The sequence below is a fragment of the Colletes latitarsis genome, chromosome 7 (genome assembly GCF_051014445.1).
Source record: "Colletes latitarsis isolate SP2378_abdomen chromosome 7, iyColLati1, whole genome shotgun sequence".
NCBI classification, from domain to species: domain Eukaryota; kingdom Metazoa; phylum Arthropoda; class Insecta; order Hymenoptera; family Colletidae; genus Colletes; species Colletes latitarsis.
In genome coordinates this window covers 4,159,956-4,179,826 of record NC_135140.1, presented here as the reverse complement: position 1 = coordinate 4,179,826, position 19,871 = coordinate 4,159,956, and the positions used below count along the sequence as shown (strand labels likewise).

The following is a 19,871-nucleotide window of genomic DNA, read 5'->3' as shown; positions in this document are numbered from 1 at the left end:
TACAATATTCTATGCAACTATGAATACATATTAATGTATACAACATTGGTATAAATTATATCCTTTATATATATTTATGTATTACTGGAAAATATACAAATGATTCATTAGGTACAGAGAGAAACATTTACTCTGTCTTGTATTCTTACAAGAGCTTTCTCTGTTTCGAATATTTTATTCTATTTATATTAAATAATTAAATTTGTTGCACTTGTACATGAAATTTGCAAGTTGGTAATGTAGATATTTCAGCATTAACAGTACTAATAATTCCAAGATTGGCTAAACTCCCTCTTAAAAGTCCACAAGTGAATGCTAATAAACGTGGACTTTCTTGAAGATATTGTTTATTGCTATTAGTACCAACTTTTTCTAATAATCGAAATGAATTGTCTTGTAGTACGTATACACCATGGTGGTTTGTTCTTAAATTATCAATTTGTTTATGATACAGACTGATCCAAAAATCTGTACAAATGAATTTTATCATATCCAGTTCATCTTTAAATCGACTGCATTCCCGTGTCAATCGTTCAATGATTCTGTATCCAACACTGAATCCCATCCATTCTAGTCGACAGAGTTCCTCCTCTTTTTCCTTTATATTGTAAATGTTAAAAATAAGAAAATTTCATTGCACTCATACCGGTATTATATTCATAAAGAGCAAAATTTTTAGAAGTATATTTATAAATTAATAACACCTATCTAAACATTACTTAAAATTTAGCACCCATTAAGCAATTAGAAATTCATTACTCTTTATGAATAGTTACCTTTTTGTTAACTGATTTGCTGAGGGTGTAATTAACCATCTCTGTATGCAAATACTCAAAAAGGCATTCGTCAGCTTCTCCGGACACGTGAGAACTAATCTTCGTGTCAACTATTTGTTGTCTCATTTTGCTTTTTTTTGTATTAGTTAAACAATCTACAATAAAGAAATTTAATAAAATTACCACATATCTACCGAACAGAAAGATAATGCGTCATTGATTGGATGACTACTTAAGTTGCATTAACTACTATTTGTATTAAATTTGTGTATCTAACCTAAATTGTCTCACTTTCAAAACAAAATTGAACGCAGTGTCAGTAGACAAGAGTACAAACTCACATGATCACGTGTTAAATAGTATGAAGTGTGAACAGATGAGAGGAAGAAGATAGAAGAAGTATTAATGTATCCAAATAAATCTAGTTTAATTATTCGAATAATGTTAAAAAGTCTAGATGAATAAATATCAAGACTCATTAAATTATAACTAATGTTAGAAACATTACAGAATGTAACTTGGTAATATTTTGTAACTTTATTGCAGCGTATAAAGTGCACTGATCTCTATACCTACACATATACTGATCTGAATATAGAGATCAGTGATAACATGACATAATGCAGTATAGAGTTCAAAGATGGCCGCGATCAAACTTGGACCACACTTGAAAGAGTTACGGATTCTTTTGTGTCAAACGTCAAAATCTAGTCAGGGTGTTAGGTAATAATAATATTAATATTATCTATGCATAATATTTAATATTGTCGTAAGATATAGCAATTATTGTGTCTATATATAATAAAACTCTAACCTATTTATCCTTTTTCAGAGATTTTCTCGAAAAACAATATGTTCCTCTTAAAAAGAACAACCCTGGGTTTCCAGTCTTGATTAGAGAATGTTCTGCAATTGAACCTCTTCTATTTGCACGATATGGTAAATCTAATAATTTTAATATGTTTTTACACTTAATCGATACACTTATAATTTTGTGAGTATTACAGTATTTTGAGAAAAATGTTAATAATCACATTTAATATATATTTTCGTATCGATATATTTATTTATTTTTAATTATATATTTCAGAGTATGGCTTAGAGAAGCGTGTTCCTTTACAAAATTTAAAGTCTGAAGAAATACTTCAACGAATTACAGAAGTTGCAGCTAATAAACCAAAATAATTTGTATGCTATTATAAATGTATTTTAATTTATTTAGTTATTAAATAAAATAGTTGTATTAATTTAATTTTGTTGCATTATATTATCATTGCATATTAGAAACAATTAAACATCCCGTGTAACATGTAAGTATTGGATATTGTTTCCTTTTTTTACTCGATACTAAGCTATAAAAAAAACAAAATAGTTATAATTTTTATTTTTCAACCTTAATATATTGTTATACATGAACTTCTTAATCATTCTAATAAATAATTTATACCTTTAAAGCACTGCTTGCATTATTTTCATTATCTTAATACTTTACGTTTCTATTAATTCTTTAACTTTTATAATTCCTCATAATATCGTAAATATAACTGAGATTGAGCACCGGGTGCACTACTCACACTATGCCAGATCACGCGTACGTAAGCTCGTATAGTTTCGAAAAGTTGCAAATTGCAAAGGCAAACTGACACATGCTTTCGTTCTCGATTCTCCGACAGAGATGCCAGAAAGGCATCGAAGGTGCTCTCTCACACTATGTCAGATCACGCGTACGTGAGCTCGTGGAGTTTCGGAAACCCGACAAAGGCAAAATGATGCACGCCCTCTTTCTCGATTCACCGAAGCTACCCAAAGTAAGTTCGGACCGTCTCGTGGGAGTCGAAAGAGAAAGGCTCACACTTCACTTCTCGCTCTTGAACAACTAATATCCGACCTCCTGTCAACAGGTCTCCACTGGCCTCTGCTGACCGCTGCTGACCACTCCTGGAATTTCTGACAACGTATAACGATTACGACTGGTTACTGTTAGCCTCTCCCAGCCTCTGCTGTCCCCTGCTGACCACCGCTTATATTTCTGACAACGTATAACGATTACTACTGACTTCTGCCTGCCTCCGCTGGACTCTGCTGACCGCTACTGACCACTCCTGATACTTCTGACAACGTATAACGATTACAACTTGCTACTGCCTGCCCCTGCTGACTCTGCTTGCCACTGCTTGCCACTGCTAGCCTCTGCTGGCCTCTGCTGACCACCGCTTATATTTCTGGCAACGTACAACGATTACTACGAATCCTGCCTTCCTCTGTTAACCTCTGCCAGCGTCCCCTGGCCTAAGCTGGCCTCTGCTGACCGCTGCTGACCACTGCTGACCACCGCTTATATTTCTGGCAACGTACAACGATTACTACTGGCTACTGCCACCCTCAGCTGACCTCTGCCAACATCTCCTGACGTCAGCTGACCATCGCTGACCACTGCTGACCGTTGCTGACAACTTGTCACATGATGTAATATAATATAATATGTTTATATGTATTAAAGTTTTGTATAAAGTAAATCTATGGCAATAAATGATATAATTTCAAAGAATTCTATGTATTCTATCATTATTTTTTACCCCTCTTTCCCTCTCCAAATTTCCCGCCGCCAGGAATTTCTGCGAATTCCTGGAAATGACGTCATTTCTAAGAATTCCTGAAAATTCTCGGATCCCTGAAACTTACCGGCGTCCCTGAAACTTCTCAGAATCCCTGAAATTTCCAAGAAGTTTCAGGCAGCGGCAAAAATTCCGGCCTGAATTTTTCGACAAAAAATTTAAAGAGCTGTTACGTAATATTATGTAATATTACGTAACATTACGTAATAGCTCTCTAAAATTTTTCGCGGCCGGAATTTTTCGACAAAAATTACGTAATATTACGTAACATTATGTAATATTACGTAATATTACGTAATAGCTCTTCAAAATTTCTCCGGCCGGAATTTTTCGGCTAAAATTATGTAATATTACGTAATAGCTCTTCAAAATTTCTCCGTCCGGAATTTTTCGGCAAAAATGATGTAATGTTACGTAATATTACGTAATTTGGAATCGCGGGAAATTTGAAATCTTTCCGGGGAACTTAGAAAATTTTAAAAGATTCGAAGTGTCTTATAACTAAGAGAATGATTTCGATAGGAAAAGAAGGGTAAAAATGATGAAAACACATAGAATTCTTTGAAATTATATCATTTATTGCCATAGATTTACATTATACAACACTTTAATACATATAAACATATTATATTACATCGTGTCACAATTTGTCAGCAACGGTCAGCAATGGTCAGCGATGGTCAGCAATGGTCAGAAATGGTCAGCGATGGTCAGCTGACGTCGGGAGATGTTGGCAGAGGTCAACAGAGGGTGGCAGTAGCCAGTAGTAATCGTTGTACGTTGTCAGAAATATAAACGGTGGTCAGCAGTGATCAGTAGCGGTCAGCAGAGGCCAGGGGACGCTGGCAGAAGTTAACAAAGGAAGGCAGGAGTCGTAGTAATCGTTGTACGTTACCATAAATATAAGCGGTGGTCAGCAGAGACCAGCAGTGGCAAGCAGAGATCACCAGGGGCGAATAGTAGCAAGTAGTAAGCGTTATATGTTGTCAGAAGCATCAGAGGTGGTCAGCAGTGGTCAGCAGAGACGAGCAGAGTCATGCAGTGGCAAGCAGAGATCAGCAGGGGCGAACAGTAGCATGTAGTAATTGTTATACGATGTCAGAAGCATCAGGGGTGGTCAGCAGTGTTCAGCAGAGGCCAGCAAAGGCATGCACAGGCAAGCAGAAACCTGCAAAGGCAAGCAGAGACTTGTAGGGGCATGCAGTAGTAAGTATTAATCGTTATACATTATCAGAAATACCTGCAGTGGTCAGTAGCGTTCGGCAGAGGCCAGGAAAGTTCAGCAGAGACAAGCACACGCTGACAGAGATCAGCAAAGACCAACAGAGGTTAGCAGAAGTCAATAGTAATCGTTATAGGTTGTCAGAAATATAAGCTATGGTCAGCAGAGTCCAGCAGAGGCAAGCAGGCAATCAGGAGCAGTCAGTAACAGTTGCTGTATGGTGTTAAAAGTTGTCGGGAGTTCTGTACTTTTCTCAGCACTGGCCATCAGAGGTCATCAGAGGCAAATAGAAACCAGAAGTAATTTGCAGAGTTCAGTAATGAACTCTAGGAAAGGCAAGTAAAAATACCTGGGCAGTCGAGATTCCAAATCGTATGCCGTAGACGGGAGGTCGGATTTCAGTTGTTAAGAGCGAGAAGGCAAATGTGAGCCTTTCTCTCTTGACTCTCACGAGGCGGTCCGAAATTACTTCGGACAACTTCGGAGAATCGAGAAAGAGGGCATGCGTCATTTTGCCTTTGTCGGGTTTCCTAAACTCCACGAGCTCACGTACGCGTGATCTGGCATAGTGTGAGAGAGCACCTTCGGTGCCTTTCTGGCATCTCTGGTCTCGTTTGCCGTGAAATAGTTCGTTATTTTCAACGATAGATGACGCTTATTTACCGACCTCAGGCCCTCTGGTGTTAAAATGCCCAAGTTTGTCGTAGAATAGTTCGCATCGTCCACGCTAGATGGATTTCTCGACAAACTTGGACGTTTTAGCACCAGAGGGCCCAAGATTGGTGAATAAGCGCCATCTAGCGTTGATGGTAACGAACTATTCCACGATAAACTTGGGCGTTTTAACACCAGAGGGTTTGAGGTCGAAAAATAAGCGCCATCTATTGTTGAAAATAACGAACCATTCCACGACAAACTTCGACGTTTTACCGTAAATGGTTGTGCAAATCATGTACCACCGATGGGTCACACTTTCTTTAACTTATAGATAGGGTGCATCGCGGACAAATTAAACGGACAGTCACTTATGTAGATACTACTGTAGTTGTTATAATAATAATAATAAGCTTTAGATACTGTGTATTAATTAGACTGAAGTACATATAGTTTCAAGTTAATGTGTATTATGTTTGATGTGTTGTGAAACCATGTACTTGTCGAAAGAAACGTACAAACTACAAATATGTTTTTCTTTGTAAGCCAAAGATCTCTATTCGTTTAATAAATACAATGCAATATATTGCTTCGATATCTAATTATTTGAACCAACAAAACAGCATCTAAATACTATAATCTAGCTGAGCCACTGGCCATTGTTAAAATCATATGGGATTCCTCATGCAAGGTGTAGATGTCTTGTTCAATTCTCATAATCCCAAAGGGACTAACTAACGTATGATTATCTCGCGGTTACTTTGTATTCTAAGGGATCTAATGACTCTTTCTAGCAACAAGTTATTAAAATAGGGATAACAAACATTCTGTGTATATAAATTTCAAGCATATACATTTATTTTAGCTCTGGGGAGGACGTATATATATATGTATATATACAGTGCATTACTTTATTATTATTATAATAATAGGCTTTAAATACTATTCTTGTCAGAAGATACTGTTAACCTGTGTCTTAGGTTAGCAATGTCTTCTGACAGGAATAGGACTGTTTCTAGACAAATTTGGGCCTTTGGCGTTAATAGTGAAGCATTTACAAGTGATCTAAATTATTGAGTACTCTATTGTTGCGTTAATAAATAAATTAAAGTTAGATTTCGATCGTAAATAATTGGAACCCCATCTAGTGTGCGAAAAGGTGAATTATTTCTCGACAAACTTGGGCGTTTTATCGTAGATGTCGTCTTGATATATATAAATATACAGTGAATTACATAGTTATTATAATATTAATAAGCTTTAGACACTGTTCATTAATTAAACTGACGTACCTATATTGCTGTTATTGACCACTGTGGACCACTATTCTTACTAATTCCTGTTACCAATGGTTCTTGGAAATGACGTCACGATTCTTTGAAACCGCCAAAATTCGTGCTACCTCTTCCGATATCATATTCTCCTGATAGAAAAGTTGGAAAATCGGCCCAAGTTCCGCAGTTAAGTACATAAAATCTGTACTTCAAAGGACTTTTTTATGACAGCTTAAATGAGGAAAAAAATGAAGATAATAGTTACAGTAGTCATAATATCAGTAGTGATTCCAAAAGTAGCAGCAGTAGAAGTAGCAATTACAGAAAGGTTAGGAGAGAATGGAGTCCTGTTAGCAACGTTTCGATCGTAGCAGATTCGTAGAATGTCTTCTGTAGCTAAATAGCAACAAAATTTAATACACGAGATTATTATATTAGATTAAGTCGTCAAAACTTGCGTTATTCGTGATAAACTCTCGTTTAAATGTGAAATACTATTTTAATTTATTTTTTCAAAATTTGTATCACATACAATTTAAGCAAGGGCAACCATACGACGAAGGAGCGCAAAATATAATAACGGTCCAACTCATACTTTATGTGCTGTAGCACGAATATTTAATGATAAATTTTCAAGTCATTGGATTGGCCGTAATAGGATCGTGTTATAGCCAATTTGCTCGTTGGATCTCACACTACTGGATCACGAATTTTCTGGGGAAGTTCTAAATGAGAAACAACAACTGGAATACACACTCATACGTGAAAAAGAAGTATTCGAACACTTACATTTATACATTCAAGCAACGAAATATGTATATTATACATATGCAACGTGACAGCCAATCAGCGAACTGCAGCAAGAATGGGGATGTAAACACGCTGTGCCTTCTTTTCGTGGAAGGACGATACATCCTGCAAGATTCTTCTACATCCCGGCTAATTTGACAGAAGTGACCACAATGTACATGAGCTGATTCAAAAGAACCATATTTCGCGAACGTTCATTCTACTTTATGAATAATAATACGCCTGTCATATCAGGGTTGAATTAAGATTTTTGAGGTACAAATACTTTCTATGTTTTTGTCGTATTTATGGGTCTCGTATAGCGAAGTTACAAATGGAATAATACTGTTTAATTAGGATCAGATACCCACTATTAATAGTGGGAGGAGAGGGGGGGGGGATTTATTTAAAAAGTCCGTGACTGTTATTGGAACCCTTGCTAATAACTATAATTTTTTATTTTTCCAAGACGAATTCGAAATTTTGTTAATTCTTAGGTCGTTCGGACTGTGTTTTACATCACGAGACAATTAATCAAAATTTTGGGGAAATTTATGGGGGAAACACAAGCAATATTTAAATATTAAAATTTAGGGCCACCGTAAGGGTATCGAGAACCAGAGTAGAAAACGAAGAGTATACTGGCGTATTTTACAAACGAACACGTTAAACATTGAGGTTTGTGAAACGGCACAAGTTTCGTTTCTCACGTGTATGGGAATATTGCACGCAAGCTTTCAAAACCTATGGTTGGCAGCAGCAAACGTTACAAGATATTACGTGTATCTTTTTTAACAGATCTATTTAATTTAATCATTTTTCAAGCTCATTTTTTACTATAACACAATTCGGTAGTACTGGTCTCGCGCTTCAATTCTAAAATAAAAAAAAAAAATTGTATTGCACCTATATAATAATAAGACACGAAATACTTATTTAACGCTAAAAACTATCAATCGATCATCTTTCGAATGCTAGCTCGTTAATTATAGAAAAATTAAATTGATCTGAAAAAAGGTTAATTTGGAGTGCAAAATCGGTATCCAAATGTTAAAAAAAAAAAGGAAATTTTAATCTCGTAGAAAGTCTCACGAATTTAGTCTGGTAATCAGCGTATTAACAAAGTATAAAAAAAGATACACTAAGGTGTGCGAGAACAACATCACTGGAAATGCCTTAAGTTTTATTTTCAATGGAGTGTAATTAGTTATTATCACTATTGTTCTTACAGCGACGATATTGTTGTTAGTCGGGAAAAACATTTATGTGTACGCGCAGTTGTGTGAAAAAGTTCGTGAAACTTTCACGAAACTCTAAATTATTATGTGGTAATGCTTCAGCGAGACTGCGTTAGAGAACCATTTTGGGTATCAATTACCCCACAATGTGAACATCAGAATGAATTGTGTATTGTATTATCATGAATTATCAGCTTTCTTCTTTTCTCCGCTGAACGTGAACAGTTAGTAAGGAAAAGTGCAATTCGACAAAATATCGTGTAATATTTTTTTTATCAGTTGCAATTATCATTAATTACTATATGTATAATAATTAAAAAAAAGAAGTAAACATTTTTAATATATAGTTGTAATAATTAACGACGAATATCTATAGGATTATTTATTTAAATCCTACTTCTACTGTGAAAGTGAAATCTCAATTATTAAACAAAAATGTAAACAACACAAACGTCAGAATAAAAGGCATTTTTGGTTCGCGGTGTTTTACGTGTAGAAAATAGTAATGATCGTTCTTTTTTACTTATTTTTTTATAATTCTTTATTCTTAAATAAAAAATATTATGCGAACATTAGTATAAAAAATTTGCTAATAAATTCTAATTTATAAAATGAATTTACGAATAAATCTAAAAATTTCTATTCGTTATTCATGAATAAAATTTGTTCAACTTTGGCTGGATGGTTGTATAATATTTTCTTCTCAACAATTCTGTTGCTTTGTATTTGTATGTTTATTATTCTATACAAAAAAAGGAAACGAGGAGAAAACAGTCTCGGTCTCTTTTCCGTTCTTTGCATCTTTAATATGCCTCGGTTTTGTTTGTTTGTTTTTTTTTATTAAGATTTTATAATAGCGATGGCGAGGAAAGTCAAAAGGAAGGAGGGGGAAGGGGAAGGACAGCAAAAGGGAGCGTGAGTAGAGGAAGGAGAAGAGGGGAGTGGAAGGCGACGTGGTCTATGGAGCTCTACAAAGAGTGAGGAGCAAAGAGAAGCTCAGAGGAGAGGAAGCGGGCCATTGCGCCATGAGGAAGTGGCTCACCACTTACACGAGTGTAGTTAACTAACATGTTCGAACATAGAGGTTTGCTCTCATTCCACAACAGCCAGCAAACTTAACACATTGAGATAAGAACGGAATATAGGCACTGGCCAAAAGAGTGGTGTGATGGGAAGGAGAGGGAACGCGCGAATGATGGTTTTACCCTGTATGTGTGTAAATATCGACATCATCGGGAGAATGCCTTTACATACCGCACACTGTGTACTTACACATGTCAATACCGTATCCGAATATTACTATGCCACTAGCACTTGCTCAGGTTAGCACAAGTCCTCCTATTAACTCGATAAGATGAATCTTTTTCCACTCTTAGGATAATATTGATCAGCTTCCTTTACGACTTCCACATTTCTTCAGTCGCTTTCCTCTAATAGCAACTATAATAGCAGATACTTTTTTTCTACGTTCTGTAGTCGTTATACCGACCATACATACTATTGTACTAATATGTTAATAAAAATCGAATATTTCCTTTAAAAAAATTTGATTTTTAAAAACTATTTTCAACGCAAGAATAAATGTATAATTGATCACGATAATTTAATTTTACTATTAGCGATCGACAATAACGTAAACAATTGACTACAATCTAAATAATTTCTTTCTCTGATATTAATAATTAACAATGTCGAAGTTTTTTCTTTTTCAAGTACAATGATCATTTTTATCAATATTCATTATTTGTTACACAATTTCGTGAACTTTCTCTTTGGTTAAAAAGAAAACGAAAAGAAAACTGTAAACGTAGAGTTCAAACGTAGTATATATCTACGTATTTTTTTGCTGAACAGACAAGTTTGGAAAGCAAGATCCACTGACGACATTTCTTTAGAATAATATTCCTTATTATTATGGAACGAGAATATAAATGTAATTTTTGTATTTATACATGGTACAAATAAAATGATTGTCTTCGTTTCATTTTAATCTACCTTTGCTACTATAATGAAGAAAAATTCTTTTGGAATATAATAAACATCGAGCCACTCATTTGCAAGCCGATTAACTTAACAAAAGGAAAAGTAAATAAAATTGACAAAAATAATACATATTCGTTCTCAAAGTTCCCTTTAAAATGTCTTCCTGTCAATTTTAGTGCGAAGCATAATTATTAAGGAAATTTGTTTTAACATATAAATAATTCGCAAAGTGATATTAATCATTTTGGCTTATAAAGGGCTCAATTATTATGTATTCACGTATCCGGATCCTGGTTTTTGTTGTAAATGGAAAAATAACGTATGTTTACGTCGACCGAAAATTAATTTGAAAGATCTCTGATTCATAATGATTGAAAGGGTGGGTACGAATATAGAAAAATACGGCCCTGCTTAGAATCCATTCACAGAATGAAAGACCGCCTGCATTCTGTTCATGTAGTTACTCAGTAGTGTCATGGAGGTAACATGGCCGAGGAGACGCGCCTAGTTCGCGTTGAAGAAAGATTAAAGATTAAAATCGGTACGCAAACTCGTCAGAAATGTCGTTCGACGACAATGTGAAAGTTGGTCGAGTTATATGCTATGCAAAAGTCGCAAGAATATTGTTGTTCGGAAAAAAAGTCTGATATATTCGTGCACGCGTGCTACTGTTCATTCGGGATGTCACCTAATTTGACTCCTACGGCTAGTCAACTTTACTATCTGAACGAAAAGCATTGTTGATCCTTTTCTCACATCGATTTACGGTTCATTCTATGGTTTCTTCTGTGTAGTCGAAAAATCTGTTGTACGGTCACAGTGTGGTGGTATTTATTCCAAATTTTAGTGATCAGAAGCGCGTACGCGTACATTTTCAGCTCCCACGCATCGTTGTCCCTACGTGAAATACTTTTCGATAGTTACCACTAAATAATATTTGCTACGTTCATTAATACATTGACAAACCTAAATATTGTTAACCGCCTTCGTTAATTTTAACGGTTGTAACTTTTCCCCCCTTTGCTCGTTACTTTCGTCTAAAACGTCTTATGAATGGTTTTCCTGTGGTACGGTTTTACTAACCTTATGACAGAGATCAAGAACGTATCAAAATCGCAGTATTATTTCCCCGTGCGTTATATTTCTTCCGAAAAATGTTGTCACGGGAAACATCATTTATTTCGGTGAAACGAGATACAAACCGAAGTACTTAACAATTGCTCGATAATATTTTATTTTATCGTATTTTACATATGTACATTCTATCACATCCGAAATTCATAACGTAAAAATTATTACGATTTTACGACATTTATTTACTTGAATCGAATCGATGAATTTATGTAAGACGAATAATTTGGTTTTGACTTAAAATTTACTTTTTAAGTTGATTATGTAGTTTATGTAATATTAAGCTTCCTCATCAGGATGTTGTATTAATAATATAAAATATCTGAATTCATTGATACTTTTATCTTTTGCCAAAATATAAGATACTATTACATTTTTTAAAATAAAAAATAATATTTTTTAACAATATCAAAGAACATAAGTATATTTGTTATTATGGAAAATATTAGAAGTGTTTATTTAATTACATGCAGGTGAAGTAAAAAATCTACAAAGTAGAAGTCATGGATCTCCAGGTACAAGGGATGTATACTGTGCTCTGTCTCTTGATCAAGAGGAAATATTTAGAACAACAACAATGGAAAGAACTCTCAAGTAAGCTTCTGTTTTTACTCTCCTCATAAAATATAATATTCTTTTAAATTACTTTCTGTTAAGAAAATAGCTACAAAGAATGTGTCTTTTGCATAGCCCATTTTTTGGAGAAGAATTCCAATTTGAAGTACCTAGGAAATTTCGTCATCTTGGTATTTATGTTTATGATCGAGATAGACATTTGAAGCAAGATAAAATCTTAGGCAAAGTAGCTATAAAGAGGGAGGATTTAGCAACGTATCATAATAAAGAACATTGGTTTCCTTTGAGACCAGTGGATGCTGATTCTGAAGTTCAAGGCAAAACACATTTGGAACTTGCTCTCCAACCTCAAATTGGACATGCTCAATCTAAATTAACAGTGAGGTAAATTGTTTGTTGCTAACACATAAACTGTTATGGTAGTTACCGATCAAAACATGTCTTTAAAACATTTACAATAAATGAATCTTAATATTTTCCGAATGTATATGCCCCATGCTGAACTTTCCATTTAAGGCATTTAGAATTTTCATTGTAAAAAAAGACCTTTTTAAAACTTTTTGGAGTCATGTATTGATATCTTAATATTACGTTTACCGCGTTAATCGTATCGTGGGGTATATACGCGCCATATAAAATATTTCATGAAATAATGTTATTTCGAAATAGTTTATTTTTTAAATTATTTTTAAACTAATGATATAAATTGTGTTTTCATAATTGTAATTATTTTTTTTTAGAGTTATAGAATGTAGCGAATTAACTATTAAAAATGGTGGCTGTGATCCGTTTGCAACTGTCACGGTCATCTATAGTAACGGTAAACAAATATCGAAACGCACGAAAATAAAAAAAAAAACAGTGTCTCCGTATTTTAACGAAACGTTTATTTTTGAGGTAAATACAAATAAATTACTTATACTATTGATTCTCTCTCTATTCTCTCACTAAATTTATTCATTGCGTTGAAGTTTGCGTTTCAACGCGAAAATCTAGTTTTTAAATAATCGTTTTTTCTTTTTATCCATTTTACTCATAGCCAGAAATAACAGAATCCAAAGAGAAGGATGTTTCTCATTACTCTATTGAAAGTGGAGAAGTAGGTGAAGTAGTTGTAGGTTTATGGCATGCATCTCCCGGTATGGGAGAACAACCAGCTTTTCTTGGTGAAGTTAGAGTTACACTAAGAGGCCTACAGAAGCAACCAACTAGTACAACAACTGCATGGTACTTATTTACATTTATTTTTTGCAAACTAGATTGAGGAAATATGGAATTGTAAAAAAATATTATGAATAACTTTTATCTTATTTTCCTTACAAACAGGTACTTCCTACAGCCCAGAGCAGCGAAACATCGCCTAAGTAAAATCTCAAGCAGTTCTACACCGTCGGGCGTATTACCAGGTTTAGGATCTCTGCGATTAAAAATACATTACACGGCAGATCATGTTTTCCCGTCAACGATGTACGATAGACTTAGAAATTTGTTGTTACAAAGCGTTAATATTCAACCGATTACGTCGTCTGCTGTATATATTTTGGGAGAAATTGTAGCAAGCAAAATGGAAGCTGCGCAACCATTGGTTAGAGTATTAGTACATCATGGTCAATTGGTTTCTGTAATGCGAGCTTTAGCTAGTCATGAAATTTCTAAATTAACGTAAGTAAATAAATTGTAACGTTAAAGAATAAGAACCATATAAAACGATGTACAGAACAAAGTATAATTTTTGTTAAAGCGATCCAACGACAATATTTCGTGGTAATACGTTAGTAAGTAAAATGATGGATGAAGGTATGAGATTAGCAGGACTTCATTATTTACATAGTACGCTTAGACCAGCGATGGAGCAAGTCTTCCTAGAAAAAAAACCGTGTGAAATAGATCCAACAAGAGTAAAGGATGCAAATACAATTCAAACTAATTTAGCAAATCTAAAGGTATTTAATACAAAAAAATTAAGTTTCTCTTATGATTTTATATTTGTATTAACCTTAATAACTCTGTGTAATGTAACAGGAATATGTTGAAAGAGTATTTACTGCTATTACAACATCAGGTGTGCGGTGTCCGCCTTTAATGTGTGAAATGTTCTGGTGCTTAAGAGAACTTGCAACAACACATTTCCCAAAAAATAAAGAAGTAAGATATTCAGTCATTAGTGGATTTATTTTTCTACGATTTTTTGCTCCTGCAATATTGGGTCCAAGATTATTTGATATTACAACTGAGCAAATTGTAAGAGAATCTACATTATTAACAAAAAAATTATTACAATGCTGGCTTTCTATTAAGTCAATAATAACTGTTATTATTTTTATTCTAGGATTCTCAGACTAACAGGACATTAACATTAATTTCTAAAACAATTCAGAGTCTAGGAAACTTAGTAAGTTGTAGAGGCGGAGCAGGTAGCGTTTGTAAAGAAGAATACATGGAATGTGTGTATAGGTACACAGAGATAAAACTTATTTCAGAATTTATTTCGTAAACAAACAGATTTCATATATTATTCATAGATTACTTTTATAGAGAATTTTACACGGAAAAGCACATACAAGCAGTTAAACAATTTTTGGAATTAATATCGACTAGTAGTAATTGTGGTATTACGAATCAACGACCAAGTGCCCAACAAGAACAACCGGTTGTGCTAAAAGAAGGGTATGTGTGTTGATTATATTGGTATATTTTAATTTTAAGTCTTCGTATCTTTTCTATTAATTTCTACTTTCCAATAAAGTTTTAAATTCCATAGTATTCGTTCATGCATATAACTATTATTAATGGAAAGCATTTCTAATAGAATATATTTTCTCTTCTTGCATACTGCTGATTATGATAAGAGGTTTGTAGCGATATTTAACGATTTCGGTATTTATCTTAATACACGATCTGCGTAGTCGATAAGTTTAATATCATTGTTATTTTATTACAGAGTAATGATTAAAAGGGCACAAGGAAGAAAACGATTTGGTCGTAAAAATTTTAAGCAGAGATACTTTAGACTTACTACACAAGACCTAACGTATTCTAAAACAAAAGGTGAATATACGTATTATGAAAACAGTGTATCAATTTTATAAAACCGTAACTTTTTTAATGAAATTTATGTTTGATAAATTATTTCTTAGGTAAAGAACCTTTATGTAAAATACCTCTTGAAGAAATTTTAGCTGTTGAAAGGCTTCAAGAAAATTCTTTTAAAATGAAAAATATGTTTCAAATTATTCAGTCGCAAAGAGCATTGTATGTTCAAGCCGGAAATTGCGTAGAGGAAAAAGAGTGGATCGATATTTTAACAAAAATTTGCCGTACGAACAATAATCGTTTAGAAAAGTATCACCCAAGCGCATACATCAATGGTCATTGGCTTTGGTATGTTATTTAACATCACTTATGTACAGAGTATTTCCAATTGTTAATAAAACATGATTATAGTTGCAAAGCAGTGACCGAAAATGCTCCAGGGTGTAGCGAGGTGTCACCGGGCGTAGAAGCTGGATTACGCATGGTTCTAGATCCAGATCGAGATTTGCAACGAATACATTCTCTAATATTTACAAACATGCCGAGGCTTGAAACGTTAATGAGTGCATGCGAATGTCAAGCTGTATACGGAGCTAGTGATATGTGCGTTATACCGGGTGGTGGATCTCCTATAGAAGATGTGCCCTCTTGTTTTAAAACTTTAACTGCGTTAAGAGAAGCTGCTTATGCTTTACAGCACGAACACAGAGCCTATTTTAGAAGATTGGCGCACGATACTAAATACGGAAGCAAGTAAGTTCATTAAATTATATTTATAAAAAAAATAGTTACAGCTTGTTCTAGTTCCTAGAGATTATCTTATATAATTATGCTCTCATAATTATTATTTTAGGCAAGCTCCGATCGGTGATGACAATTACCTCCACTTAGCAGCTAGAGCTGGGTTTGAGAATCAATTAACAAAGTGTGTTTACGAAGTGGACAATTTAAATCAACATTATATAGAAACGGGTCATTGTTACGACAGTGAATTTTCTAGGCGAATAGAGGATCGACGATACGATGAAACATTTAGGAAATGTTTAGATTCTGATTCGATACATCGTAGGTATGAGAACGAAAACAATTTATTACGACGGTATGAAAATAATACTGACACCATTAAAAGTATCCAAAATGATCTCAAAAACTTTGACCATAGTTTAAATAATACGTTAAGAACAGATAAGTTTGAGAAAAATGCAAATTTAGAAAACAATAGAAGATTGGATAGCTCTAGTTTACTGGCAACAGATGGAATTAGTATGTCTAGTATCAAGAAAATTCAGCAATTATGATCATATTAAAATATTGAGTGAATGTATGTACATACAGTGACAACGTTAAGAGATAACACGTATTCTTATAATTCTTTTAATGAATATGTTATCTAATAATTCTTTTCGAATGTGAAGATAAAAAAAATGATATGTTTTTATGAACTTGTTTAAGAAATTTTTCTCGTACGTTCGCGTTACTTATATTCTAACATGAATCTAGCGTTTAAAATCAAATTGTAGAAATCTATATATTTTACAATCGTTTACAGTATATCTAGTTTAAAGGGCACGTTTGTTATTTTTTAAGCTATTGAAGATACAAAGAATTGTTCACATAAAAAATATGTACAGTAGATATTTGGTAAGTTTACGAGACCCGATAGGTTATGGTCTAGACTGTAGAGTCCCCGTTCGTATACTGTACGTACTTTCGACAAGTCGCCGAGACCCTAAACATAGAGACAGCTGATTAATGGTGGGGATAGATAGAGTAAATGGAAAATCTCTCCTTCCTCTATTTGGCCCTGCTCGCAAACTTACCAGTTTCCTACAGTACTTTAGAGGGGGAAACACGATAAAGAATTTAAAGTTTAAAACCAAATCTTAATTCTTCAGAGTTTATAATAAAAATGGACATAATTTCCAGAGTTTTGATCAGAGTTTGGTCATAAAAATATTTTGAAAATTGAATCACTTTATAAAGACTGAACTTACTGTTCAGCTTTATAATATTAATAATTATATTATTATCGTACCTCGATTTAATTTCTTTTGGAATAAACTAGACACATATAAGGTTTTGTTTAAAGATAATATTAATATCACCGAAGATTTAGGTTTAAACAATTTTTATATAAATAATTGTTGTTTGTATTTTGAATAGCAACAAATTTTTAAATTAAATTTAAACTAAATATACTGTATAATTATTTCTGTTTCGAATACTGTTGACTCTCCTTTAATAAGGAGTCATCTTTCTTTTTATTTATATGCACATGTCTTTATCAAATTAATTATTTTTGGATCGTATAAATTCTATAAAAGTGCTATTACACACAATCTGTTAAAAAAACATATTGTGAGCAATACTTCAAGAAGCAAGTTATACTTCTTGATTTGTTATCATAAAATGCACTTAATATAATATTTTGTAACAATAAAAGTTTCTTCTATTTATTTATTTATATCTAATTTTGATATATTGGAGACACATGTGCATAAGTATAATAGTAAACTAAATTATTGATAAATTAAATTTGCAATCTCATTATCGAGAGAGTTAAGTCATGAGTAACAATGCATAAAGGCACTTGAACTTTTAATGTACAACATATTACGCGAATTATTGCTTCATAATTTCATCAAGTTATAGCATTTTGTACTTGAATGGTATGCTGTTAGTGATTAGTACTATTCATATGTCACTCATTTCTAGATCTTTGTAAATAACAACGAAGAGAATATAATATATATTAACGATACTATCTGAATATTAGAAAAGTAACATTGGTCGTGATCATTTTTACAGAGTCGAATCAAACAGCACAAATATAATATATCAGTTATGCAAAGTGAAATTTAATCTATACATAGCAGCATTACAAAAACTATTACTAATCGTGGTTTTCAAATTTGTCTTTGTATCTTAACATAATTTTCTCGAGTCAAATGTGTATAAAAAATATAAATATATATTTAAGTATAGTAATTTTATAGATTTTCCAGTGATTAAGTACAACGTGTTAAATTCTATGATTTTCATTTGAGCTTTCTCTTTACCTTATTTAGTTTTTTTTTTCTTGCTTCTTTCATATGTTTTTTTAAACGTTTAATAATTTAAACAGAAAAATATGATCTTTTACTGCATTTATCTTTATGAATAGATTTTTACTCAGAATTGAAAAAAATGGCTAAAATTCCTTTTAAAATGCGTTTATGTCCTTTTTGTGTGACAAGCTTGTATATAGAAATACATATCGATACATTTTTATTATGTTACCTAATTATAAATTGCTCTTAATACTTGAAACATTTAATAAAGTTGCAAAAGTAAATGTTTATAGTATTGTGAAATCTACGATTTATAAACAAAAGTTGTAGTACAGAAATGATCTTATTAATATAAATAAGACTGCTATTTCAATATAATTATTTGTTAAGTGTTGTAAATGATTAATAATTGATTAATTGCAAGACATATTCATTGATACACGTGACATGATTGTGATAAATCTTGTGTAATCTACTCTTATGGGCGCGCAAAACTCATAATTGGCATTTAGCAAAAAACTTCGTCTTTCATAAATTACAATTACATTTAATGTTGTACTCAATAGTTGTGTAGGTACGAACAATATCAACAACTTTCCTCTTAAAGAACAACTCGACTCAATAGTACTTGCTCATTATTTAATAAAATATTTTTGTAAAATCATATTAAAATATTATTCTTGCGTCGACATACTTTTTAACTTCGAACAGCCAGAGGATATTTTTTTTTAACTAATTTTAGTGAAAATTATAAATTTTTAGAAACTACTAATAATAAAAAAGTATTCATATTTACAAAACTTTTAAAAACATTAATAACTAACATTAAATTTTTAATTGATTGTATAATATTTATTTTCGAAAAACAAAATTTAATGTTCCAGTAATCTCCTGATACTATACTAACTAACGAACAATTAGATATCTTGAAAGCAAAGTTGTACTTTTAATGATAGCCATACTAAAACATCCCTCCAAATTAGCGAATAAATTTATATAGTTTGTAAATGTATTATAAATATTACATAATTTACATATTTTTTATTTGTACAGTATACATGATTAATTTACTTTCACGTTGTTAAGGGTAGGGCTACGATAAAAAATTTGCATTAACTTCTTAGATATAAGGTTAGAAACAACGTTAAAGAGGTCGTAGATTAATTGAAATATTTATAGGATTGCTAAATTATTTAACGACTGTAATTAAAACTGGCATATAATTATTAAAATTTGATACATATTCATTCAATGCCTTTATATAAACTACTGCAAATTTTATCAAATAAGAAGAACAGATACTAACACTATTGTAAGATAATATAGAATATCAAAATTGTTAGATAATTTAAAAAAAAAAAAGATCTTTATGCTCTAATCTTTCAATGTGATTGTACTGTATTTGAGTAGAAAAAGTATTTGAACAATACATAAGTTGATAAATGTAAAAAATTTATAAAGTGCCATCTTATAAGAGGGCACGAAAACTATTCGTACGAATAGTTAAAATAAAACGATATTTTCATTCGG

The 19,871-nt window shown here is 32.6% G+C and overlaps 3 protein-coding genes across 8 annotated transcripts; 2 read left to right on the top strand and 1 right to left on the bottom strand.

Moving 5' to 3' along the window:
* Window positions 1–30: 30 nt before the first annotated feature.
* On the bottom strand, window positions 31–2,424 carry Trs33 (trafficking protein particle complex subunit Trs33). Of its 4 annotated transcripts, none has more exons than XM_076769339.1 (3): window positions 2,351–2,424; window positions 777–931; window positions 31–598 (listed from the first exon to the last, which is right to left on the bottom strand). In XM_076769339.1, exons 2-3 carry the CDS (start codon window positions 900–902, stop codon window positions 197–199), a joined length of 528 nt encoding a protein of 175 aa, XP_076625454.1. In that variant the 5' UTR covers window positions 903–931; window positions 2,351–2,424; the 3' UTR covers window positions 31–196. The 4 variants fall into 4 exon arrangements, with proteins under 4 accessions (XP_076625454.1, XP_076625453.1, XP_076625452.1 ...); XM_076769338.1 differs by lacking the exon at window positions 2,351–2,424 and adding an exon at window positions 1,591–1,721; XM_076769337.1 differs by lacking the exon at window positions 2,351–2,424 and adding an exon at window positions 1,118–1,249 and having other exon boundaries at window positions 32–598.
* Nd-b8 (NADH dehydrogenase (ubiquinone) B8 subunit) lies at window positions 1,191–2,028 on the top strand. Its single transcript, XM_076769340.1, has 3 exons — window positions 1,191–1,499; window positions 1,609–1,715; window positions 1,867–2,028. Exons 1-3 carry the CDS (start codon window positions 1,417–1,419, stop codon window positions 1,959–1,961), a joined length of 285 nt encoding a protein of 94 aa, XP_076625455.1. The 5' UTR covers window positions 1,191–1,416; the 3' UTR covers window positions 1,962–2,028.
* Window positions 2,425–10,992: 8,568 nt separating the features above from the next.
* Window positions 10,993–19,013, top strand: Rasgap1 (Ras GTPase activating protein 1). Of its 3 annotated transcripts, none has more exons than XM_076768756.1 (15): window positions 10,993–11,092; window positions 12,156–12,276; window positions 12,373–12,642; window positions 12,999–13,155; window positions 13,298–13,485; window positions 13,585–13,920; window positions 14,000–14,201; window positions 14,281–14,499; window positions 14,588–14,702; window positions 14,781–14,925; window positions 15,068–15,109; window positions 15,200–15,306; window positions 15,396–15,639; window positions 15,703–16,044; window positions 16,145–19,013. In XM_076768756.1, exons 1-15 carry the CDS (start codon window positions 11,038–11,040, stop codon window positions 16,587–16,589), a joined length of 2,988 nt encoding a protein of 995 aa, XP_076624871.1. In that variant the 5' UTR covers window positions 10,993–11,037; the 3' UTR covers window positions 16,590–19,013. The 3 variants fall into 3 exon arrangements, with proteins under 3 accessions (XP_076624871.1, XP_076624873.1, XP_076624874.1); XM_076768758.1 differs by having other exon boundaries at window positions 14,588–14,712; window positions 14,794–14,925; XM_076768759.1 differs by lacking the exon at window positions 16,145–19,013 and having other exon boundaries at window positions 15,714–15,881.
* The last annotated feature ends 858 nt before the right edge of the window (window positions 19,014–19,871 follow it).

What these genes read in the sequence shown, in the direction of transcription:
- Rasgap1 (XM_076768756.1), top strand. Translation starts at nt 11,038, where the DNA reads ATGGCCGAGGAGACGCGCCTAGTTCGCGTTGAAGAAAGATTAAAGATT. An exon ending in ATCAATGGTCATTGGCTTTG is followed by an intron (nt 15,640 to 15,702) that starts GTATGTTATTTA and finishes ACATGATTATAG; the next exon opens with TTGCAAAGCAGTGACCGAAA. An exon ending in GATACTAAATACGGAAGCAA is followed by an intron (nt 16,045 to 16,144) that starts GTAAGTTCATTA and finishes TTATTATTTTAG; the next exon opens with GCAAGCTCCGATCGGTGATG.
- Nd-b8 (XM_076769340.1), top strand. Translation starts at nt 1,417, where the DNA reads ATGGCCGCGATCAAACTTGGACCACACTTGAAAGAGTTACGGATTCTT. An exon ending in AAATCTAGTCAGGGTGTTAG is followed by an intron (nt 1,500 to 1,608) that starts GTAATAATAATA and finishes ATCCTTTTTCAG; the next exon opens with AGATTTTCTCGAAAAACAAT. An exon ending in TCTTCTATTTGCACGATATG is followed by an intron (nt 1,716 to 1,866) that starts GTAAATCTAATA and finishes TATATATTTCAG; the next exon opens with AGTATGGCTTAGAGAAGCGT.
- Trs33 (XM_076769339.1), bottom strand. Translation starts at nt 902, where the DNA reads ATGAGACAACAAATAGTTGACACGAAGATTAGTTCTCACGTGTCCGGA. An exon ending in GCAAATCAGTTAACAAAAAG is followed by an intron (nt 599 to 776) that starts GTAACTATTCAT and finishes TACAATATAAAG; the next exon opens with GAAAAAGAGGAGGAACTCTG.